This window comes from Vanellus vanellus, assembly GCF_965231255.1.
Source record: "Vanellus vanellus genome assembly, contig: HAP1_SCAFFOLD_35, whole genome shotgun sequence".
Taxonomy (NCBI): domain Eukaryota; kingdom Metazoa; phylum Chordata; class Aves; order Charadriiformes; family Charadriidae; genus Vanellus; species Vanellus vanellus.
Genome location: NW_028128889.1, coordinates 890,616 through 912,961, shown reverse-complemented (window position 1 = coordinate 912,961; position 22,346 = coordinate 890,616). Strand labels below are relative to the sequence as shown.

The window sequence follows — 22,346 nt, the reverse complement described above, 5'->3', positions numbered from 1 at the left end:
ATGTGTCTGTCCTTATGAGGTCACTCATGTCTGAGTAGCTAGTAGGCCCGGAACAGGCCTATGGATTGTGTAGGTGCTTGTGAGGTCACTGGTGCCTGAGCATGCCAGGAGAAATGTGTTGAGTTGGATATTTTGAGGTACAGGTGCCTGAGAATCTGGTAGGCCAGGAGTAAGCACCTGTCTTGTGTAGGTGTTTGCAAGGTCATTTGTGACCAATTAGCTGATTGGCCAGGAAGAGGCCCAGGGGTTGTTTAGGTGCCGGTGAGGTCACTGCTGCCCTAGTGTCTGATAGGACAGGAGTAGACCCCTGGGTTGTGTCGATTCTTGTGGTGTCACTGGTGCCTGAGTTTCTGATAGGTTAAGAGCCAAGCAATAGCTTGTGTACGTGTTTGTGAGGTCACTGTTGTCCAAACACCTGATAGGCCAGGAGCAGGCCCATGCAGATTTAGATGCTCTGACATCACCTGGAGAAGGCCCATGTCAGGCTTAGATGCTCTGACATCATCAGAGGCTGAGTGGCAGATAGGCCAGGAGTATGTAAGTGGCTTTGGAATGATCTTGTGATCTCACGGGTGCCAGAGTAGCTTTTATGCAAGGAGTAGGCATATGGTTGTGTGGGTGCTTCTGATGTCATGAAAAGAATATTTAGACCCCACCCAAATAAGGATTTTTGGAAAAACCATCCTCAGCAGAAGCCCATAGTGAGGTCACCATCAGTATAGGCCCTGAGCACACAGCAGCAGAAGTAGGAGAGTGTGAGGTCACCGTCAGTATAACCCATGAGCACACAGCTTTGGCAGGAGGAGGTATGTGGGATCACATCACCGATGGCACCCCATGGCCGCGGGGTCGGTGCAGAGCGGCCGCGTGCATCACAGGGGCATCACGGGGGACGGGAGCTGCCCGGCGGCGTGCCTCTGAGGCCGAAGGAGCAGCCCCTGCAGCCCTGGCTGGAGCAGTCGGGGTGGGGGTGTCTCGGGGGCACGGCAGGGATGTGCCTGGGCACGGCGCCAGGAGGAAACCACAGACTTCCTGCCCGGGCGCTGCGGGGGGAGCACGGGGAGCGCTGCGAGGCCACGTGGGCTGTGGGTTGTGCACCTGCAGGCTCCAGCTCCCGATCCGCCCGCGGGGAATAACGGCCCCTCGGTGACACGCTGAGAGTCAGGGACACGTCTGAGCCTCTGGGCTGCATGTCTGCTGCCAGGGCAGGGACGTGTCCCAGCTCCAGCTGCTGTGAGGGACCGACCATGGGCTCTCTGGGGAGGCCTGGACAAGCCAGCACTGCTGGGATGGAGCTCTTGCCCTGGCCAAGGCCTTTTCCCGGCTGCTGCTCCCAGCACAGAGGGGTCTGTAGCAGGGGCAGGGGTGATTTCCTGCCCATCCTGACACAGACCCCTGTGCAGTCCCAGCTCCATGGCTCCCACAGCTCGGGAACAGCTGGACTTTGCCTCTTGGGTTCATGGATGAGGCCAGCGGAAGAGATGCTCAGTGCTCCCAGTCCCCACAGCGAGGTGCAAGGAGTGACCGACTCATATTCCCTCCACACCCAGCTTGTCCCATGACAATCCGCCACCACAGCGACCGTGATACACGCAGTGGGACATGTATGTCCTTCATATATGGTCATGAACGGCGCTGGAGAAGTTCATTGGAGGGCTGGGCTGTGTCGGAGGGGAGATAGCTCCCGATAACGTCTTAAAAGGTGCTGCTGCTTCGATTGGCTCCTCCTGCAGCTGGGTCGGCATCTGCAGAGATATATATTACCCTCCCATTGTCATCATCCCCATGAGTCCCCAGGAGCCGTGATAGGGAGCAGGGTGCAGCAGGCTGTGCCGGCAGGGCAGCTGGGTCAAGATGAGGACAGAAGGACTTCTCTCTCCTGAGATGCTGTTGCTTCTCCTCTGGCTGCAGCTCTGCAGAGGTAAGTGCTGGCTCCCTATTCCCACAGCCCAGCGTTATCGGGTACCAGTGGGATCATCAGGAACCCTTTGGGAATGGGGTTTCTTTGTAGGATCCACTGAGATGAGATGAGATGAGATGAGATGAGATGAGATGAGATGAGATGAGATGAGATGAGATGAGATGAGATGAGATGAGATGAGGGTCAGAATGTGCCCAAGTCCATAGACCTTCTGCCTTTCTCTGTGCCTCTCTGTGTTTATGGCATCCCATGTCTGGCTGTATATACGAACACCCCATCTTGGGGTACCCTTTTGGGACTCCTTGTTCCTCAGTGCTGTACCCTGGGGCTGGCAGCATCTCAGGTAGCGATGGCAGCACTCAGCAATCCCCAGACCACAGCCAAACTCTCGGGTGCCCCAGAGGGTTTGTGTGCTGCTCACTGCCCCAGGGTCCAGGGGAGCCCCCACCCCGGGAAGGCAGTTTGTGCCCTATAGAGAGAGGATGACCACTCTGTCTGCACTCACAGGTTACAGAGATTTTTCCTTCCTCAGGTTCCCAGCCAATCGCAGGGGCTGGGCTGGCACCGGGGGCAATGGGGATGCATGGGTTGGGGGGATCCTTGGGATCATCTCGGTGCTCCCTGAGGGCACTGAAAGCCCCGGGGAGCAGGTGGTCGGCTGGGGATGCTGGGAGCCTGGGTGCATGGGACTGTTCAGGGGGTGCTGGGCTCAGGGGGAGCGGGTGCCCTGTGCAGGGATGGGGGCACAGTGGGTGGATGAGCATGTGCAGGGGGCTGTTGGAGTGGGAGAAAGTTCCAAGAGCTGTGGGAGAGTCAATGGCCCAGCAGGGCTGGGGTTGGGCACCCCTAGCCTGTATGGGTGGTGGGGAGAGAAGGGACACCCACACGTCCCTGGGGAAAGCTCAAAGGGGAGAGGGCTCCCACCCCAGTGCCTGTGACTCAGTCTGGGCAGGGGGCAGTCCCAGACCTGCATTCTGGGGCTCGGCACTCTCCTGATCGGTCCCATTTTTGTGTTTGAAGGGGCTGCAGAGGTGAGGCTGGAGGATGGCGGTGGGCGCTGTGCTGGGAGAGTGGAGGTGAAACACCAGGGCCAGTGGGGGACTGTGTGTAGTTACTCCTGGGGCATGGCCGATGCTGCGGTCGTTTGTAAGCAGCTGGGCTGTGGGTCTGCTCTTGAAGCTCCTCGGTACGGACACTTTGGGCCAGGATCTGGCCCCATTTGGATGGATGATGTTCAGTGTCGTGGCACCGAGTCTGCCCTGTCTGACTGTACACACAGAGGATGGGGAATACACAGCTGTTATCATGGTTGGGACGCTGGTGTGACGTGTTCAGGTAAGGGACAGCCTGTTCATACCTGTGGGGCCAGGACAGGGGAAAGGACCTGGCTGTGCCCTCAGAGAGCGGGTGCGAGCTGGAGCAGGACCCCGGGTGGTCAGTTGCACTGCTGAGCTGGGACTGTCATTGCTGGTGTCCCAGGTCCCTGGGGAAGGGCCAATGGGAGCCCACCCCGGGTGCCAACCTTGGCCCCTAGAGGTGGCTCAGCCTACCCTTGGTCACATCCAGGTACCGGAAGACGAATCCCCCTCCCTGCCCCATGGTGTCCATTGGTTCTCATCTCTCTCCTTCCATTCAGACAGGACCTGTCTGGCAACACTGAGGACAAGGTCCCCTCATACCAGAGGCACTGAGAACAGCTCATGTGGCCACCCACATCTCAAGGAAGGGCCCGAGGTGGCCTGGGACCTTTGGGTTGTGTCCCCTGGCAGACAGGAGTCCCCTAAAGCAGAGGGCCTGCTCAGAGAGGAGGAGCGCTGGGCTTGGGCAGAAGAGCAGGATGGCCCGTGGCCACCTCATTCCTCTTCCAGAGTCACCCCATGAGAGCCATCCCACAGGGAGACAACCCTGTGCAGGCAGTGCCGACCTGCTGCCCAGCCTCTCCTGCCCACCCCAGCCCCTGCCTGCCCTGTGCCACAGGGGTTTGCCAGCGCTTTCTGGCTCTCCTTTGGCCTGTCTTTGCACTGGGAGCTGGTGTCATCCCAGGGCTGCCCCTCTGCCCGCTCTCCTGCCCTCTCCCAACTGGTGGCCGGGGATGTGCACACCTGGCAGTGTCCTCTGGCCCTGGCTGAGGACCCCTCCCTGGGCAGGCGCTGGAGCCGGGGCTGGTGCAGACAGAGACTGCAGGTACACCCGCACCACATCTCTTCCCTCTGGCATGTCCCATCTAATAGCAGTGCCCCAACAAACTGAGAACCACCTGGGCATGGGGTGCTGTTCTGGCGGCTCCAAGGGGTTCCTCAGCCTGGCTCTGAGCTCGGTGGGGCAGAGAAGACCTCAGCAGCCAACAGAGCCTCAGTGCATCTCCTTGGGCTCAAGTTCTCCAGGTGCTGCAGTGAATGTGGCCAATGCCAGGTAGCCCAGGGTCTCCAGGAGAGCATCAGTTCTTCTAAGTGATTCCTGTGGCTGTGGGTTTGGGGGAAAAAACAACCCACGAGTGCTGTGATGATGTCAGAGGAGCAGCAGGGGTTCCCTGGTGTGTTTGTACCATCAGCACCCACTGGGAGATTCTTAAGAGGCTCTTTGGCTGTGAGTGCCCCAAGGCAGATGAGGTGGGACATGGTGGGACATGTAACCAAGAGAGGGCTCTGGGAATTCACAGGGTTCTTTGGTCATTCCAGGATTTGTCCAGCTGGTTGGAGGGGATAGCCCCTGCTCAGGACGAGTGGAGATCCGTGATGGGAACCAGTGGAAAACTGTCTGTGACTCAGACTTTGGTCCCAAAGCTGCCGATGTGGTCTGCAGGGATCTGCAGTGTGGCACAGCCCTGTCTGTCCATGAGGCAGCTCACTTTGGAGAAGGGGTTGGTCCCATGTGGGACAGGGAGCTCCAGTGTGTGGGGAATGAATCCCTTCTCGCCTCCTGCCCCACAGGGTCCCCCAGGGACCAGCCCTGCACCCACGCGCATGATGTCGGTGTCACCTGCACACGTAAGGACTCAGGGCAGGCTGTTAACACGGGGGTTGGGCTGAAGACAGGGGATCAGGGCAGGGACTGCGCTGTGCTGGGTGTGAGGACAGGAGGGGCGATCATAGAACTATAGAATGGTTTGGGTTGGGAGGGACCATTAAATGTCATCTAGTCCAACCCCCCTGCAATGAACAGGGACATCTTCAACTAGATCAGGTTGTGGAGGGCCCCATTAGACCTGACCTTGAATGTTTGTCTGCAGCCCTAATGTTGTACAGAAGGAAGAGAAAGGAAGGGTGTCCATTTAGCCTCTATTCCACCACCCAAGGGAGCAAAATCACAAACTGCCCCATCTCATCCTTCTCTGTCCCTGAGTTCACAGGGTTCAGGCTGGTGAATGGCACCACGGCGTGTGAGGGGAGGGTGGAGGTCCAGGTGCTGGGGACCTGGGGCACCCTCTGTGCCTCCCACTGGGATGTCTCGGACACCCACGTTCTCTGTCGTCACCTCAACTGTGGATTCGCTGAGTCTGTTCCCAGAGGAGGGCATTTTGGGAGAGGCACTGGCCCCATCTGGAGAGACTCATTCCGCTGTGACGGGACTGAATCCCACCTGGGCCAGTGCCCAGTGACTGCCCTGGGGATGTCACCGTGCTCCCATGGGAACACCGCTGCTGTCATATGCTCAGGTGAGTGCTGGGAAAACACTCCATTAACTCCGTTTTCTCCCTACGTGCTACATGGTCTCCGAAAGCAGGGGACGCTGTGGCAGTGCAAGGCGTCACCAGGGGACATCTGGAGCACTTTGCCTGCTCAGACTGACTACTCCACTGTGACAGAGCAGAGGACTGAACAGGGGCCAGTGTCTTTCCCCCTCAGGGCAGCAGCTCCGGCCCTGGGGCCACCGCCAGGCCCAGGCTCCTTTACCTTCCCACAGTGGGATGGGCCGGGGACGTGGCTGTGGAGCTTGTTTCCATCCCTCTGCCTGCAGGCAGCCCTGTCCCACCCCACAGAGAGTCCCACAGAGCCCAATCCCACAGCCAGAGGTGCTGCCCGGGGGCCAACAGCAGCAGCATCAGACCTGGGGGTTAGCTGCAGAGTGGGGCTGGCTTCTGGTCAGCGCAGGACCCAAACTTTTCCCATTTGATGGCAAAGGCCCACCTTGGTCTGGCTCCCAGTCGCCCATCCCAAGGGATGCAGATGGACAGAGACGTGTGGGCTCTGTCCCGTGTCTCAGTAGTGGCCACTTCTGGCTGCTGCTCCCTCCTGCGGGAGCTGCCCCAACTGCCTTGGCAGGGACGTGCTCTGTGGCTCTGCCCCACCAAGAGCAAAGCTGGCGTCTTACTCAGGAAGGCTCGGGGACTGGGAAAGCACCCCATGGAGCCCTGGACAAGGAGCTCTCCTTGGGGGCTAGAGGCAGGCAGGCGAGCTCCTTCTGCAAGGAATTTCCCTTCTGGGCCCCTCTGCAAGGGTGCCAGAGCCTGGAGACATGCTGCAGGCTGCCAGGCTCCCCGATGCCACCAAGGACTGGGGCATGGCTGCTCTCCCCAGGCCCAGATCGCTTTGCATCCTTGCGGCTGGTGGGTGGAGGAAGCCGGTGTGATGGGCGAGTGGAGATCTTCCAGCACGGGACGTGGGGCAGAGTCCTGGATGACCAGTGGGATCTGAAGGAGGCCAGCGTGGTGTGCCGGCAGCTGCAGTGCGGAGAGGCAGAGACAGCCTACAACCCCCCAAAGCCTCAGCGAGGGACGGGTCCCATGGGGCTTCGAGGGGTCCGGTGCGCAGGGCATGAGGCCAACCTGACCCTCTGCAACACCTCCCTGCCTGAGAGTGCACTGGACGCAGGGATTGCCGAGGATGTGGGGGTCGTTTGCTGGGGTGAGTGGCACTGCAGGGCCTCCCAGGCTCTGGGCTGGGTGGGCAGCCAGCCCGTGACGGCAGCTGGGGTTTCCTCCTGCTGCAGGGAGCCGGCGGGTGCAGCTGGTGAACGGGCCTGGGCGCTGCGCTGGGAGAGTGGAGGTCTACTACCAGGGACGCTGGGGGACTGTCTGTGATGACGACTGGGACCTGTCCGATGCTGCTGTCGTTTGCCGCCAGCTGGGCTGTGGAGGGGCGGTGGAGGCAGTTGGCTCCACTCAGTTTGGGAAAGGCTCTGGTCAGATCTGGCTGGATGGAGTGAACTGCTCCGGGGCCGAAGCTGCTCTCTGGGACTGCCCGGCAGGGTCCTGGGGGCAGCACGACTGCGGGCACAAAGAGGACGCAGGAGTCGTCTGCTCAGGTCTGTGCCAGGGGCTGCAGTGGGAGCCCAGTGCCCAGGCAGGCTGGGACGAGGGGAGGGCCGGCAATGGCCGAGGCTGTTACTGGCCACCTCTGAGCCTCTGACAAAGCCCATCCTGGGGACACCCACCCACAGGTCCCCTCAGTCCCTTCGGGGGTCCCTGGGGAGCTCAGCTGTCCCTGATGGTTTGCAGGGAGGGCAGGGTTGTCTGTCCATCAGGGACATTTCTCTGCCCGTGGGTGCAAGAGGGACTTGCTGGCCGTTCCTTTGCCTGGCTGAGGGTGTGGGTTGTGCAGAGGCATCCCTGCTGCCACAGCCCCACACCAGCCTGTTCCCCCTCGGTGCCTTTCCTCCCAGAGTTCGTGGCCCTGAGGCTGGAGAACAGCAACAACTGCTCCGGGCGCCTGCAGGTTTTCTACAATGGGACGTGGGGGAGCGTTTGCTCCAACTCAATGACTTACAAAACGATGTCGCTGGCATGCAAGGAGCTGGGCTGCGGGGACATACAGACCCTGGAAACACAACTGTCCCCCGGCAGGCTGTCTGGCCCTGCCTGGCTGGATCATGTGGAGTGTGGGGAGAGAAACAGCTCCTTCTGGCAGTGTCTGTCTGATCCCTGGAACCCACAGTCATGTGATGACCTGCAAGATGAGACCCACATCACCTGCAATGGTAATTCTGAGCTACCCGGGCACCAGCTTCTCCCCAGCTCCTGCTCCCTGCTGGGCATGGTCAAACGCAGAGACAGGCTCTGCCGAGGCTCTTCCTTTCCATGCCAGACACTTCTGCTGCTGGTTGCAAAAATGGTACTTCAGCCCTCAGAGCCCCACACATTCACCAGCAGGGGAATTGCCAGCTGGGCTCCCAGCTTTGCCTGGGCAGGGAAGAGGTTTTTGGAGGCACGGTCTCAGAAGGGAACAGCCAGGGGTCCCAGGAGTGTCCCTTCCATGGGCACCCTGCTGCTGCTGTGAAGTCCAGGGTCCCTTTGGGGCTGAGCAGTCAGGGTCCCTCACACTGCGTGTCCCCTGAGTGACCGGGGTTCAGGTGCTGCCGTGAGTGAGGTGGCACGAGCAGAGCACAGCCCCGCTCTCTGCTGCACCATGCCCTGCAGCAGCCCCTTCACCGCAGCATTTCCTTCTGCAGGGCGTCAGCCAGAATTGCCCCCGGCCCCAACGGCTGCGTGCCCCAGCACCACGAGCTGCACAGGTAGCTGCTCCTCCGCGTGCTCCTCTCGCCTGGCAGGGCTCTGCCTGCTGTCCCGCTGCCCTGGGAGCTCTCTGCCTTCTCCAGACAGGGAGAAGATTCGTGCCGTGGGAGGCGAGAACGGGTGCTCTGGCAGAGTGGAGGTCTGGCACCGTGGCTCCTGGGGGACGGTGTGTGACGACTGGTGGGACATGCGGGATGCCGAGGTGGCATGCAGGCAGCTGGGCTGTGGCCCTGCGGTGTCTGCCCTGCACGAGGCTGCATTTGGGGAGGGGACGGGCCCCATCTGGCTGGAGCAGGTGGAGTGCCGGGGGACAGAGCCATCTCTGCAGGACTGCTGGGCCCGGCATGGGGACAGCGGTGCCTGCCGCCATAAGGAGGACGCTGCTGTGCGCTGCTCAAGTAAGTGGCAGGGCTGATGCTCCTCACAAGGGTATCAGCAAGGAGCCGTTTCCCCCATTCGGTCCTGTCATGGCTCCAGAGGTCCTGAGAGCAAGGCCATCGCTGCAGAGCACGGGAGCCTTTTGCCAAGTGGGCAGCAGCTTCTGTGGGGCTCGATGTCCTCCAGCTTCTGCTCGCAGGGCCCTGCAGCCCCCAGGGCCATCACTGGGCTGCCTGCTCTGTCCTGCCCTGTGGCCAGAGTAGGGCCGTGGGCTCCTTCCTGGCCACCCTCACCAGCGGTGCAGGAGGGGCAGTTTTGGTGGGAAGTGTCAGGGATGTCTGCACATGCACACATGTGCACACAAACACACACACACACACACACACTATGTGACAGAGAGGAGGCTCCCTGGTACCTGCACACCCACCCATCAGCCCTATTCTCCTTCTCCTTCCTTGCAGATGCACCCAGGACGGCAGCACCAACCCCTCGAGCAGGTAACCTGTCCTCCCCACTGGCGCTGGCTCTCCTTGGGCCCAGGCTGTGACCCACAGCCAGAAGGAATGGGCTCCTTTCTGGGGTGTGAATTCTCCCAGGAGGAGGCACCAGGGTAGCAGGGAGGTGGGGAGGTTGGGAAGGAGTGTCATTTACCCAGTAAGGATGGAGCGTACCCATCCCTCATGCCCTGGAGTCCCCTAGTCAAGATGCAGTGGGGATCAGGACTGGGCTGTCCCGGCCCCTCACCTCTCCCAGGCCTGGTACTGCCCTTTCTGTGTTCCTGCCATGCAGATCTCACCCGGGGCCGTCTGAGTGGCAGCGGGAGACTCTCATTGCCTGTCATCATCTGCATCATCCTGGGAGCCCTTCTCTGCCTGCTCCTAGCCCTCCTGGCCGGGCAAGTGCGACGCGCCAGGGCTGGGCGAAGAGGTGGGTCCCTTCCAGGGTAAGATGCCTCCTGGCAAGGCCAGGGCTGGTGTGGGCTGTCAGTGAGTGGTAGAGGCAGAGCTGGGGGACTAGGTGTTTCCTACCTGCGGAATGCCATCCTCTCTCTGACCACCCCTGGGCCAGCTCTGCCTCTGTCCGCAGGCTCTGAGAGAGCTCAGGAGCCCTTCCCTGAGGCTGTGTACGAGGAGATCGGTTACAGCCCAGCATGGGAGAAGCAGGCAAGGTTCAGCGGCTCAGGTTGGTGCGCGTCCCTCATTGAGGACACATCTACAGTGCCTTCCCCCTGGTCCCCACCCAGGGTTGACACCCCCTGAAGCCCCCTGGCCCATGGTCCCTGCAGCTCTGGGGCTGTGGGGTGTGTGGGGAGAGCAGACAGGTCCTGGTCCCAGGAGAGAAGCTTTCTCCCCACCAGCTCTGCTCGCCCCAGCTGGGGATGGCCCCTCTTTGCCTGCCCCGGCACCCTGGGGGACACATGAGGGGTGAGGGAAGGGGCTGTCCCAGGGCAGCTCTGGGAGGCCCTTTGAGAAGGGGTTTGTCCCAGGAGAGCAGGGTGAGTCCTCAGCCCTCGTCCCCATGCAGCCGTGGCTCTGTGGGTCCCCCGTCCACAGCAGCACTGGCCACAAGCAGCGTCAGCAGAGCGCACTCCTGGAACACCCATTGTGCCTCTCTCCAGGCGCCTCTTCAGAGGGGTCCCTGACCAAGCTGCAGTCCTACCCCGGGGACAGCAAGGAGGAGGATGGTCCGGGGCCAGCCCCAGGTAATGTGGGGCAGGAAGGGGTGGATCTCTCCTCCCTGAAGACATGTGATGGACAGCAGTGTCACTGGGTGTCAGCGTCAGAGTTGGAGAGGACATGGGGGGGTCTTTTGTGGGGCTGCCAACACCAATGTCTGAGCCCCATGTCCCTGCGTATCCTCCCATCCTCTGCTCTGCAGATGTATCTTCTCTCTGTCACCAGCTCCCCTCTCCTTTCAGATGTCCCTGTCCTGGCCGAAGGTGACCCAGCGGATGGCTATGATGATGCCAGGGAGGTTTCTGACCCAGGGGAAGATCCTGCCCCTGGGCAGGAAGACTGGGAAATGCCCAGGGTGCCAGAGGAAGGAGCAGGGCCCAAGGATGCACCCGGAGGTGAGAGGGGGAGATAGCGCTGCCGGTTCCTGGGGTGCCATCCCTGGTGCTGGATGAATCGCTGCCATACTGAGAGCCCGACCTGCTGGGACGGGGCCACCTGCCCCAGGAGTTTTCCTTGGGGGAAGTAACGGTGAGAGAGGGAGCTGAACATCTCCGGACTGGTGAGAAGGGAGGAAGGAGATGTAGAGTCCAGAAGGGGCACCCCATGGGGTGAACATGCAGTAGCATGCCTTGCTGCTTGCAGACGCAGCCCTGCGCTCCCAGAGAAGTGCTGGGGCCCCTGGAGCTAAGGGGGATGTCTGTTCCCTGTCCCCAGAGAGCACGGGCTACGATGATGCTGAAGAGGTGTCTCTGGCGCATCTCCCTGAGGACACAGAGGCTGTGAGACCGGATCTCAGTGCACAGCAGTCCCTGAGCCCCGGGCCAGGAGAGCACATCCCTGCCATGCAGCAGGGTGCAGCCAGGAGAGAGGAGAGGTCTGTGCAGCTGGGAGAGCCGTGAGCACCAGGGAACCGTCTCCCTTTTCCATGGGCAACAGAAACTGCTGGGCGGTTGCTCTATTTTTAATCCCCTGTTTTTATACTGTGCCCGTGTATTTGGTCTTATTAAAAGCCTTTGAGTCTTCGAGCCAGAGCTCTTCTTGCCTGCCCAGGAGTTGTAGTGTCTCCCTGAGGCCAACTAGGGGGAACAGAGAAGGAAAACATGGGAGTGGGGAAGATACATGTCTTGGGGACAGCAGGCTGTGAGAGCCCATGGTCCCTCGGAAATGTTTCTGCTGACAGAGACATTTCCACCCTGCCAGTCACACTTTCCAGCAAAAAGGATTCTCTGCAAAGTCCTGTGATTCACCCAGTGCGAGCGCCCATCTCCTCACCCCGGGGTTCCCCAGTTGTCCTTTCCTGCAGCTTTGCCTGGGCCACGCTGGTCCCATGTATGCAGTGACCATATGTGTCAGCCATCGCCGAGGGGGTCTCGCCCTGGGAACGCTGCTCTCCCATGGGCTTTCCACAGCCGCGCTCTGCCCAGCGTGGGGTACCAGTGCAGAGGGTTGGGGTCTCACCGTCCCATCTCTCAGGCAGGTCCGTGGGAGCTGCAGGAGCAGGCACAGAGTCAGGGCACAGTGACAATCCCGCTTTGCCACAAAGACCGGACCCAGCCTGCAGGGCCAGACTGTTCAGGCCCCAAAATACCATGAAACGGGCTCTTTCTGCTCAGGTGTTCTGCCCCCTCACACATCTCCCTGAGGAGGAGGAGGCAAAGCTCTGCCAGGTGCCAGAGTCAGGGAGAACTGTCACAGCTGTGGGAGGGAAGGGCTGGTGGGGAGGTGGCCTGGGAAGGACAATGGGCTCTTCTCTATGGTTGCCATCTGGGGCAGCTTGAGTTTACAGGTCAGTGTCCATCCTGGCACCCATCATCTCGTGTTCAGAAGATTTTCCCACCTCTCTTCTTCTTTGCTTCACTTTTATACCTCGTTTGTCTGAATTTGGGCCCACTGTTCCTGGAGACTGGGCACCCTGCAGTGAAAGGCCATTTCTCACATGGTTTGGTTGCAGGTAGTTTTGGTGGGGAAACAGTGGGGACACCATCTCCTGGTCCTCCCTGCCTGTGCACAGCTGTGGACAGGCCTGTGTCTTGCTCTTCCCACTTGCATGGGGTGGATGGGGACCCCAAACACCCCCTAGAACAAGAGGTGGGTTCTGGCCCCCCAGTTCCACCTCTGCAGGGCTGTGCCTGACCTCAACAGCTCCGGGTGCCCTGAGCTGAGGCTCTGCTCAAGCCAGTGGTGATGGCAGAGGGAAGAGGACCTGGAGACAGGGTCAGGGTAAGAGGTGTCATCCCTCCAGATGGGAGTCCCACAGGTCTGTCCAAGTTCATCCAGCTCAAACACGCCTACCTGCTGGCACAGAAGGGTGCTTCCCACGTGCTCTGGGATCTTCACCTGGAGACAGGGCAATCTCAGACCCTGGGAAGCCACCAGGGCAGCGTGGCTCTGCTTCCAAAGGACACCCGGGCTGGAGCAGCACCCTCACACCACATCTCTCAGTGCAGCCAGAAAGGATTCCTCGTGTGCTGCTGATGTCTACCTCCTCCCTGAGGTCTCCTCACAGGCACTCTGCTGCCCAACCTTGTCCCTGGGTGGTGGGTGGGGTGGGTCTGTGGTGCAGGCAGTGACCTGAGCTCAGGCCCAGCACAGCCACCTGCCTCTCTTCTGAGAGGGGGCTCAAAAGAGGCAGAGCCCTCCTCACCCCACAGCCAGGCCCTGGGTGGGCAGGGCAGGCCCACAGTGCCTGGAGAGGACCAGAGGCTCCAGCTCCAGCCTGTGCTTGCCTGAGGCTGGGGATTCAGAGAAGAACACCCTTGGAGATGCCGGGGATCAAACCCGGGACCTCCCACATGCACAGTGGGCGCTTGACCACTGAGCAACATCCCCTTCACACTTGCTAGTAGAAGAGACATTCTGCTCCCACGACATGTCTATGACACGGCAGCTCTGTTGTCCCCTGGGTGCCTGGGGACCCTCTGCACAAAACAGCACTTGGATCCTCCTGCGATGGGGGAAGGCCGGACTGCCTCTCCACTGGGGCCTGATCCTGGCACAGGGCTGCACTGCAGAGCACTGCCCCTTCAGCGTCTCTGCAAGGTGATGGGGCAGAAGGAGGCTCTTGCTGCAGGCACTGCTCCCACGCTCTGGCCCACCCTGGGGTGTTTGGATGGAGAGGAACAAACCTCTTCCCTTGAGCCTCCTCTGCCACCCAGGACAATACAACTCTGTGCCACATCTGTCCCCATCTCCACAGGAGGAGCAGTACAAGAGGGTGAGGGACATGGCCTCCCTGGGGTGAGGTGCCCTCAGGCTCTTATTGACACCCCAGGGTGTGTTGTGGGGGAGACACGGGCAGAAATCTCACAGACCCTTGTCCAGGTACTGGGTCTCCTCCTGCACTTCTTTTGCCCCACAGCATCCCTGGAGGTGGGGTGAAGGGCAGGCTTCCATCTCCATGGGGCTGATGCCCAGAGAGGGGCACAGAGGTGTTTTATCAATCACTGCAGCAGGGGGGCAAAGGGGACCAAGAAACTCCACTCAGGACAGAGTGGGACTAAACATCACTGACGCCCGTGCACTGCAGTGGGTGACCCTCAGCATGGCTTTGCCAACTGTCCTGGGCACATCAGAGGTGTGGCTGCAACACCCCCCCGCAGGAAGGATGCTGCCATCCAGGCCTCGGTTCCAGGGAGTGCCCTTCCCTGGGACTGGGGGGACGGTGGCCTCTGGTCTGGGAACTGAAGACAAGGTGAAGGAGGTGCACGAGGAGGGGAGCAGAGTGTGCACCATCAAGCGAGACAAAGAGGAGAGGAACAGGGTCTTTACAGAGACCCTACAGAGGAGAGATCCCCATCTCTGTGGAACTGGGAAGGGGGGACAGCTGGACACCACCCCAAAGCAGCACTGAATGGAGAGTCCTGCCCAGAGGGAGGATGGGGACTTGTGGCCCTGGAGGAAGGCTCCTTCTAAGCCACAGATTCACAGCTCCAGGGCAGTGCCAGTGCTCTGGCAAGAGGTGATGGAGCAAGCATGGCTGGGGCAGGCTGGAAGAAGGCAGAGGGGCTCTGCAAAAATGAAAGGGAGAAAATCATTGCTGAAGCCTGGGGTTGAGCCAGGGACCTTTAGATCTTCAGTCTAACGCTCTCCCAGCTGAGCTACTTCAGCCCTGCCCCAGCAGCCACTCTGCCACCTGGGCCAGGGGACAGGCTGACACACACGAGGAGTGCTCCTCAGGGAAGTTGCCAGGGAGAAGCTGTGCCCAGCCCCAGACAGAGGGGACCTGGCCCCTCCAAGCCTACAAGGCCAGGGGGCTCCAGGTTTGGGTGGAGGCCAGCTTACACTGGGCATGCCCAGATGTGTGTGGGCCTTTTACAAACCTGACAGGAGTGAAGGTGTTTGGCAGACCAGGCTTGTGCCACTGCAAAGGTTGAGGGTTGAGAAAGCATGGGGCTGGTAGAAAACCATCTGCCCGTTCCCTCAGGACCCACAAATGAATCTCATCAGGTCCCATGGACTTGTGCAGCTTCACGTTCCTCAGATGGTCTTGAAGCTGGTCTTCTCCTACAGTGGCCAGTTCCTCATTCTCCCATTCCCTGCCTTTGCCTTCTGCAACTTGGGCCGTGTGGCTGGACCCCCTGCCGGTGAACACCGGGGCAAAAAAGTCATTGGGTACCTCAGCCTCCTCCATGTCCCAGGTTACCAGGTCTCCCATTTCCTTCCTGAGAGGGTCCACATTTTCGTCATCTTCCTTTCGTCACTGACATATCAATAGAAGCTTTTCTTGTTGTCCGTGACGCCCCTGGCCAGATTTAACTCTATCTGTGCTTTAGCTTTCCTAACCTGATCCCTGGCTGCTCGGACAATTTCTCTGTATTCCTCCCAGGCTACCTGCCCTTGCTTCCACCCTCTGTAGGCTTCCTTTTTCTCTTTGAGATTGCCCAGGAGCTCCTTGTTCACCCATGCAGGCCTCCTGGCATTTTTGCCCAACTTCCTCTCTGTTGGGTTGCATTGCTCCTGAGCTTGGAGGAGGTGATCCTTGAATATTAGCCAGCTTTCTTGGGCTCCTCTTCCCTCCGGGGCTTTATCCCATGCTACTCTGCCAAGCAGATCCCTGAAGAGGCACAAGTCTGCTCTCCTGAAGTCCAGGGACGTGAGCTTACTGTGCGCCCTCCTCGCTGCCCTAAGGCTCTTCAACTCCACCATCTCATGATCACTGCAGCCAAGGCTGCCCTTGAGCTTCACATTCCCCACCAGCCCCTCCATGTTGGTGAGAACAAGGTCCAGCATGGTCCTTTTCCTCGTTAGCTCCTCTGTGACTTGGAGAAGGAAGTTGTCATCAACACGTTGCAGGAACCTTCTGGATTGCTTATGCCCTGCTGTGTTCTCCCTCCCACAGATATCAGGGTGACTGAAGTCCCCCGTGAGGACCAGGGCTTGTGAATGTGAGGCTGCTCCAATCTGCCTATAGAGGGCCTCATCTGCACAGTCTTCCTGGTGGGGTGGCCTCTGTCAGACCCCTACTGAAATGTCACCTGTCCCTGCCCTCCCTTTAATCCTGACCCACAAGCTCTTGATCCGCTCCTTATCCATCCCCAGGTGGAGCTCCATGCACTCCAGCTGGTCTTCCCCTTCTCTGACAGGTGGACCCCATCAGGCCCCAGGGGACCCGGTTTCTCAAAGTGAGTCTCATGGTCGAAGCAGCCAAACCCCTGGCTGTGGCACCAGTCCTGTAGCCATTTATTGACTGGCCAGCTTTGACTGGACCTTTCAAACCCTTCTCTTTGACTGGGAGGATGGATGAAATAACCACCTGCGCCCCAGAGTCCCTGACCACTGCTCCCACGGCTCTATAGTCTTTCTTCATCGTCTTCAGGCTGCTCCCGGATGCATCACTGGTGCCCACGTGAAACAGCAGCAGCAGATAACAGCCAGAGGACTGCTCTCGGTGCCATCCCTGATACGAGCCCCCGCTAAGCAGCACACCTCTCCAGAGAGTGCCTCAGGTCAGCGAATGGGTGCCTCCGTGCCTCTCAGAAGAGCGTCACCTACTGCTATCACCCGTCGCCTTTTCTGAGTTGCACTGGTTGTTACACGGGGAGCAGATAGGGTGGCCTTACTCAGCTCCAGCGCCTCTCCTGATGCAGTGGGTTTTTCCTCTTCACTCTGCAGAGCAGTGAAGTGGTTCTGCAAGGACACCTCAAGTTTTGGGGGAAGTCTCTTCCTCCTGCTGGTCTTTACAGTAACAAGCTTCCATTCCTCACTGTTACTGGTGCCCCTCCCTTCTGTATGACAGAGTGGGAGTTTTTGGCTGTTTGGCCATGGGCTGTGGGTCCACTTCAGACTGTGCTTGTAACCAGCTGTCTATCTCCTTCTCAGCCTCCCGGATGCTGTGCATGGTCCTTGTGAAGCAGCCCAGAACAGGTTCTACACAGACCCAAATCCCCTCCACGACTCCACAGGGAGTGTGCTTTTGCCAGGAGACCCCAGAGAATTTTGTCTCTTTGTGATCAGCTGCAGAGTTCCGGCTGACCCTCTGTGAGGGTACGCGGGGAAGATTTCTTCCATGCCCATCCTCCAGTGACCTGAGAGCTCTGGTCTCTGCTCTCTACTGCTTGACCTGTGGAGGGCTGGGTTGCTGTTCAAAGGCACCATGACACTGCGCGTTGGTGCTGACAGGAGCTTTGTGATGTGTAGAGATGTAAATGAGACAACTTTATAATCGCTGGGGATGTAGTAAATGCAGCTGATGGAGACAACAAAAAAAGAGAGGCTTTGGTCCCCTTATGCTGCGTGACTCCATTTGGACAGCTGACGGCCTCCACTGGCAGCACTAAAGATTATGAGTAGAGTCAGGTTTTGTGGTCCTAAATACGGACATCTCATGCCAATTCAATTGGCCAAAGGAATTTGGCACCAGGCCCCAAGAGGATGCCCCCGCATGCTGTCCTGTCTCTAAACATTGCTCCATGAGAGCTGGAAGTGACCTGCACATATTGTTTACCAGCTCGGGCACCTCCAATGTCACCAGGCCTTTGTGCATGGATTCCTGCTCTCCATCTCATTCGCATGGATGCTGAGACAAGCAGCTCACATGCGGGTGCCTGTTTTGTGCACACCTAAACTGAGGCAAGATGAATCCCTCCTCCTGTGGGTTTGTGCAATGTATGGGAGGGAGATGACTCCTCTTTGACTCCCAGGGCTACAATGCCAGGATGAGATGCCTCCATTGACTCAGTTCAATCCCTTCCCTAAGCATGGGTTCTTCCCTGTCCGTGTGTCCTGTCTAATGGTAGGACGAGGAGCAAGCATTCTCATAGCTAACTCTGCCTCCGAGAGGAGGAATGACACCGCTGGCAATAAGCATCTCTGCAGAGCTGACAGATTAGCAGGAATGCAGTGATTCCTTCAGTCTCTTTCAAAGTAGGTTTCCGGGGAGCCCCAGGGAACACTCCAGCTCTCCCTTGGGCTGGGCCTCTGCTGCTGAGCTGGGCCAGGCTCCTGGGATGGAGAGAGCTCATGGCAACCGGGTGGCACTGCAGCGAGACAGCTCTGCCCAGGAGCAGCTCCTCTGCAAAGCGCAGCAGGGCTGGGGGCACTGCCTGCAGACACCACGAGGAGATGAGAGAGCTCTGTGAAGGGGGGAGACAACACAGAGTTCATTGTGAGAGAAGTCTTCAGAGCCCTTAACAGGGTAAGTCTGTAGCTGAGGGCAATGCAGACGCAGTTGCCGGGGGGATCTCCTAAACAGGCACATCTCAGAGCTTATGGGTTTTTTCAGGACTCTCACAGCTTCACCAGTGCATAGGAGGAGAACCTGCCCCAGGTCACTGATTCAGTGCCACACCATCAGAGCAACAGGGCATCATGTCTCCCTTCTCCCAGAAACAGCTGCAGGGGTGTTGTCCTGGTCTGAGGTAGAACAGACCCAATTTTCTGTTCTGTAATTTGACTTTACAGCTAAGCATCTTTAACTAACTGAACTCTCTGAAATTAACAGCGTATTGTGCAGACACTATTTGCTCTTAGAATGATAAGACCTGTGTTTATAGCTGATGCCCGGGCATGGCATGCGGAGAGGCTCCTGCTTATACCTATTGCTATAACACCCAAGGGCGGCTCACTTTGGTATTTGCCCCATTGGAGGGTCGGAAGCAGAAGAGCATAGAGGGGTCCCACCTGCAGGGAGGAGTGGACAGGACAGGTGATCCCAAACTGACCAACAGGGTGTTCCATCCCATCTGCCTCGTGTTTATGGTAAAAGCTGAGGGATCAAAGAAGTCAGTCTCTTTCTTCAATGGCCAACATCCGAGGAGGACTCTGTTTGTCTGCTTTTGTTTCTGCCCTGTGCGTTCCTGAATCCAGATCCAGAATCCAGCTCCCGTCGATCACTGAGTCCGGTCTGGGACATTCCTAGTGCCTACCTGTGACATGATCATCATCCTGGGAGTTTGATATGTATTTGTATATATTCTATCTATTTCATTATTTTCTTCTTATTATTTTATATTTATCGTTAAAGTCATTTAGTTTTCTTTCAAACTCACAAGTTCCTTTCTCTCTCTTCCTTCTCTGCCTGAAGGAAGACGCTCAGACAGGTCAGAGAGCATCTGTCATTCATTTCAGAACATGAAAGGTGTGAAGCTGGGTGCGCTCCCGGGGTGCTCAGGGCTGTCCTTCTGAGCAGGGTCCCTGCACCCCAGGGGGATGGGATGGGTCAGGGACTCTGTCGCTTGTCAGGTCGGCACTCGGCCTGCCCAGGCAGCTCCCCACGGCACTGCAGGGAGAAGCTGCAGGTAGAAGGAGTGATCCCTGGCAAGGAAGGGTCCTTCTGCCTATCAGAAGGGTGCTATGGGGATCAGGGATGCTCACAGCTCCGGAGCACAGCCTAGACATCTCTGGAGGGGAATCTTGTAAGATGGAAAAAACAGGGGAGTCTTCACCTGCAAGGGAAGGAGCTTGTGCATGGTGAGACCCTTAGTGATCTGCAGCGGATCCCTCTGCTGTCAGCAAGGCCCGATTTCTTCTCAGGGTAACATCGGAGGGCAATGCCTCTCCAGCTCAAGAAGGAGCAAGCACAGGGCAGCTGGGAGCAAGGCAAATGGACAGACCCGCTTGCCTTCCTCTGCATTAAGCCCCAGCAAATCCTTCTGCTGCTTAGCCTGAGTGCAGCAGAGATGCTCAGGATTGCTGACATAGAGGAGATTCCCCAGGGAAGAAAGGAGGGGATGGGGAAGGGCTGTCCAAAACAACAAACAAAAGCCTAAACCTTTGTGTGCAACCAACTTCCTTTAGTACTGGGGGTGCAGGTGCTGACGAGCCCTTCAATATTTCAAGGGATTTTGTCTGAGGAATTCTGACTATCGGATCTGGCCCCTGCACCCACACTGCTCCCAGGTAGACCCTGAACTACGGCATGATGGACGCCTTGGGAGCCCACGGGCAGTGTGCTCTTCTCAGCACACTCAGCCAGCACAAACCACAACTGCATCCAGGGAGCTGAACAAAGGTCCTGCCAGGCAGGAAAAAGGGGGGGGGTGTGGCAGAGTGGAGAGTGTATGAGAAAAAGTCTTTGATTTGCAAAGAGAGGTCTGTCCTCACTTGTCACTGTCTTTTCCTCCTTGCACAGGCCCCTGAGTCCATCTGGAGAAAATGTCCAACAGCAGCTCCATCACCCAGTTCCTCCTGCTGGCATTCGCAGACACACGGGAGCTGCAGCTCTTGCACTTCTGGCTCTTCCTGGGCATCTACCTGGCTGCCCTCCTGGGCAACGGCCTCATCATCACTGCCATCGCCTGCGACCACCGCCTCCACACCCCCATGTACTTCTTCCTCCTCAACCTCTCCCTCCTCGACCTGGGCTCCATCTCTGTCACTGTCCCCAAAGCCATGACAATTCCCTCTGGGACACCAGGGACATCTCCTACTCAGGATGTGCTGCACAAGTCTTTCTGCTGGTCTTCTTGATTGGAGCAGAATATTCCCTTCTCACCATCATGGCCTATGACCGCTATGTTGCCATCTGCAAACCTCTGCACTACGAGACCCTCCTGGGCAGCAGAGCTTGTGTCCACATGGCAGCAGCTGCCTGGGGCAGTGGGTTTCTCAATTCTGTTCTGCACACTGTTACCACATTTTCCATACCTCTCTGCCGAGGTAATGCTGTGGACCAGTTCTTCTGTGAGATTCCCCTGCTCCTCAAGCTCTCCTGCTCAGACTTAAACCTCAGGGAAGCTGGTCTATTTGCTGTTAGTGCGTTTTTAATCTTTGCTTGTTTTGTTTTCATCATGCTGTCCTACGTGCAGATCTTCAGGGTGGTGCTGAGGATCCCCTCGGAGCAGGGACGGCACAAAGCCTTTTCCACGTGCCTCCCTCACCTGGCTGTGGTCTTCCTGTTCATCAGCACTTTAATGCTTGCCTACCTGAAGCCCCCCTCCATCTCCTCCCCAACTCTGGATGTGGTGGTTACTGTTGCATACTCAGTAGTGTCTCCAGCAGTGAACCCCCTCATCTACAGCATGAGGAACAAGGAGCTGAAAGACTCATTGAAGAAACTCATCCTACCGGTGGTACTTCAGAAGCAGTGAAATGCACAAGTCATCTCCAGTTTATCTTAGACAGGTGGTATGCTTTGGGTGTCTTTTCCTTGATAATCATGGTCATGCATGAGTTATTGCAGTCATCCCACTTCTCCAGGGACAGAAAACCTGTCTGTCTCACCCAGAGGCTTTCTGTAAATCTTCCTGGTTCCAGATAAACTGCTTCCAGTTTATCGATGCCTCTCTTGAATTGTAAGAAGTTAAAACCTGGGAAACATTCTGAATGTGGTCTGACAAGTGCTGAGCAGAGAGGGATAAAGATCTCCCCTGGCCGTGCTCCTGCTTATACAGCCCAGGATACCTACAATCCAGGGCCTTGTATCAGAGCTGAAAGCCAGCCAGGCAGTCCGTAGCCTCTGTCATTGCAGCGGGCTACCCAAATCGAGGGGCAGGACCTTGGATTTGTCCTTGTTGGCTGTCGTAATGTCCCTATCAGCCCATCTCTCCAGCCTAGCTAGGTCCCTCTGGATGGGAGCCCTGCCCTCTGATGTAGCATCTGCTCCCTTCGATTTGTCGTGCTCCGGAAACACTATGAGAAATCACTCTTTCATCTTCCCTCAGACCATTAGAAACATCTTTGTACTGGCTGGGGTTGGGATGCAGTTAATTTTCTTCCCAGCAGCCTGTACGGTGCTGTGCTTTAGATTTGTGACCTAAACTGCCTTGATAACATGCGGATGATTTAGCTGTTACTGAGCAGGGCTTGCACAGCACCAAGGCCTTTTCTGTTTCTCACGCTGCCTCTCGCAGTGGGCTGGGCTTGGGCAAGGGGCAGGGAGGGGACACAGCCGGGACAGCTGACCCCAACTGACCAAAGGGGTATTCCACAAGACATGACGTCATGCTCAGAGATAAGACGGGGGAGAGGGTGTCTTTCCAAGGGGAGCCTGGCTGGGCATCAGTCAGTGGGAGGTGAGAGGTGGCCGGTGATCGCCTTTACACCACTTGTGTTGGAGTTTTTGTCCTGGTTTTTCCTTCACTTTTTAAACTGCCTGGATCTCAACCCAAATTTTATTTGTTACCTTTGTTCTTCTGATTGTCTCTCCCATCCAGCTACAGGGGAGTGATACAATGTCTGGTGCATGTTTAGTCACCACCTGGGGTCAATCCACCACAGGCAGAAATGTCAAATGTGTGCAAAGAAGAGATTTACTCTGTGATTAGCAAAACCTTGGGCAGCATTCAGTTTGAGTACCTGCAATAAAGAGGTGTAATGGAGTTGATGAGTCTTCCTTCATAGCCCCTGGCCAGCCCAGACTGGGCTGCTCTGCTGGGCTGGGGAGAGGGCAGGGGAGATGGGGAGTGGTGGGGAGGGGCTGGGCTGGAAAGTGCCCAGGAGAGGAACGCGCTGGTGGTCAGCAAAGCTGTGTGACCATGCAGGG

At 57.9% G+C, this 22,346-nt stretch overlaps 1 protein-coding gene and 1 pseudogene across 2 annotated transcripts; both read left to right on the top strand.

Annotated features, from left to right (window-relative positions):
- Positions 1 to 1,854: 1,854 nt before the first annotated feature.
- Positions 1,855 to 11,325, top strand: LOC309683891 (antigen WC1.1-like; the record flags this gene model as incomplete). The annotated part of the gene is made up of 12 exons (XM_082499877.1): positions 1,855 to 1,921; positions 4,600 to 4,734; positions 4,852 to 4,908; positions 6,439 to 6,765; positions 6,851 to 7,165; positions 7,523 to 7,837; positions 8,309 to 8,371; positions 8,456 to 8,770; positions 9,540 to 9,677; positions 9,837 to 9,932; positions 10,369 to 10,452; positions 11,141 to 11,325. The coding sequence occupies 12 exons, from the start codon at positions 1,855 to 1,857 to the stop codon at positions 11,323 to 11,325; spliced, it is 2,097 nt and encodes a 698-aa protein (XP_082356003.1).
- An 8,692-nt stretch (positions 11,326 to 20,017) lies between these two features.
- Positions 20,018 to 20,952, top strand: LOC309683890 (olfactory receptor 14J1-like; annotated as a pseudogene). The gene has a single exon. The product of its transcript is annotated as an olfactory receptor 14J1-like (transcript).
- Positions 20,953 to 22,346: the final 1,394 nt, after the last annotated feature.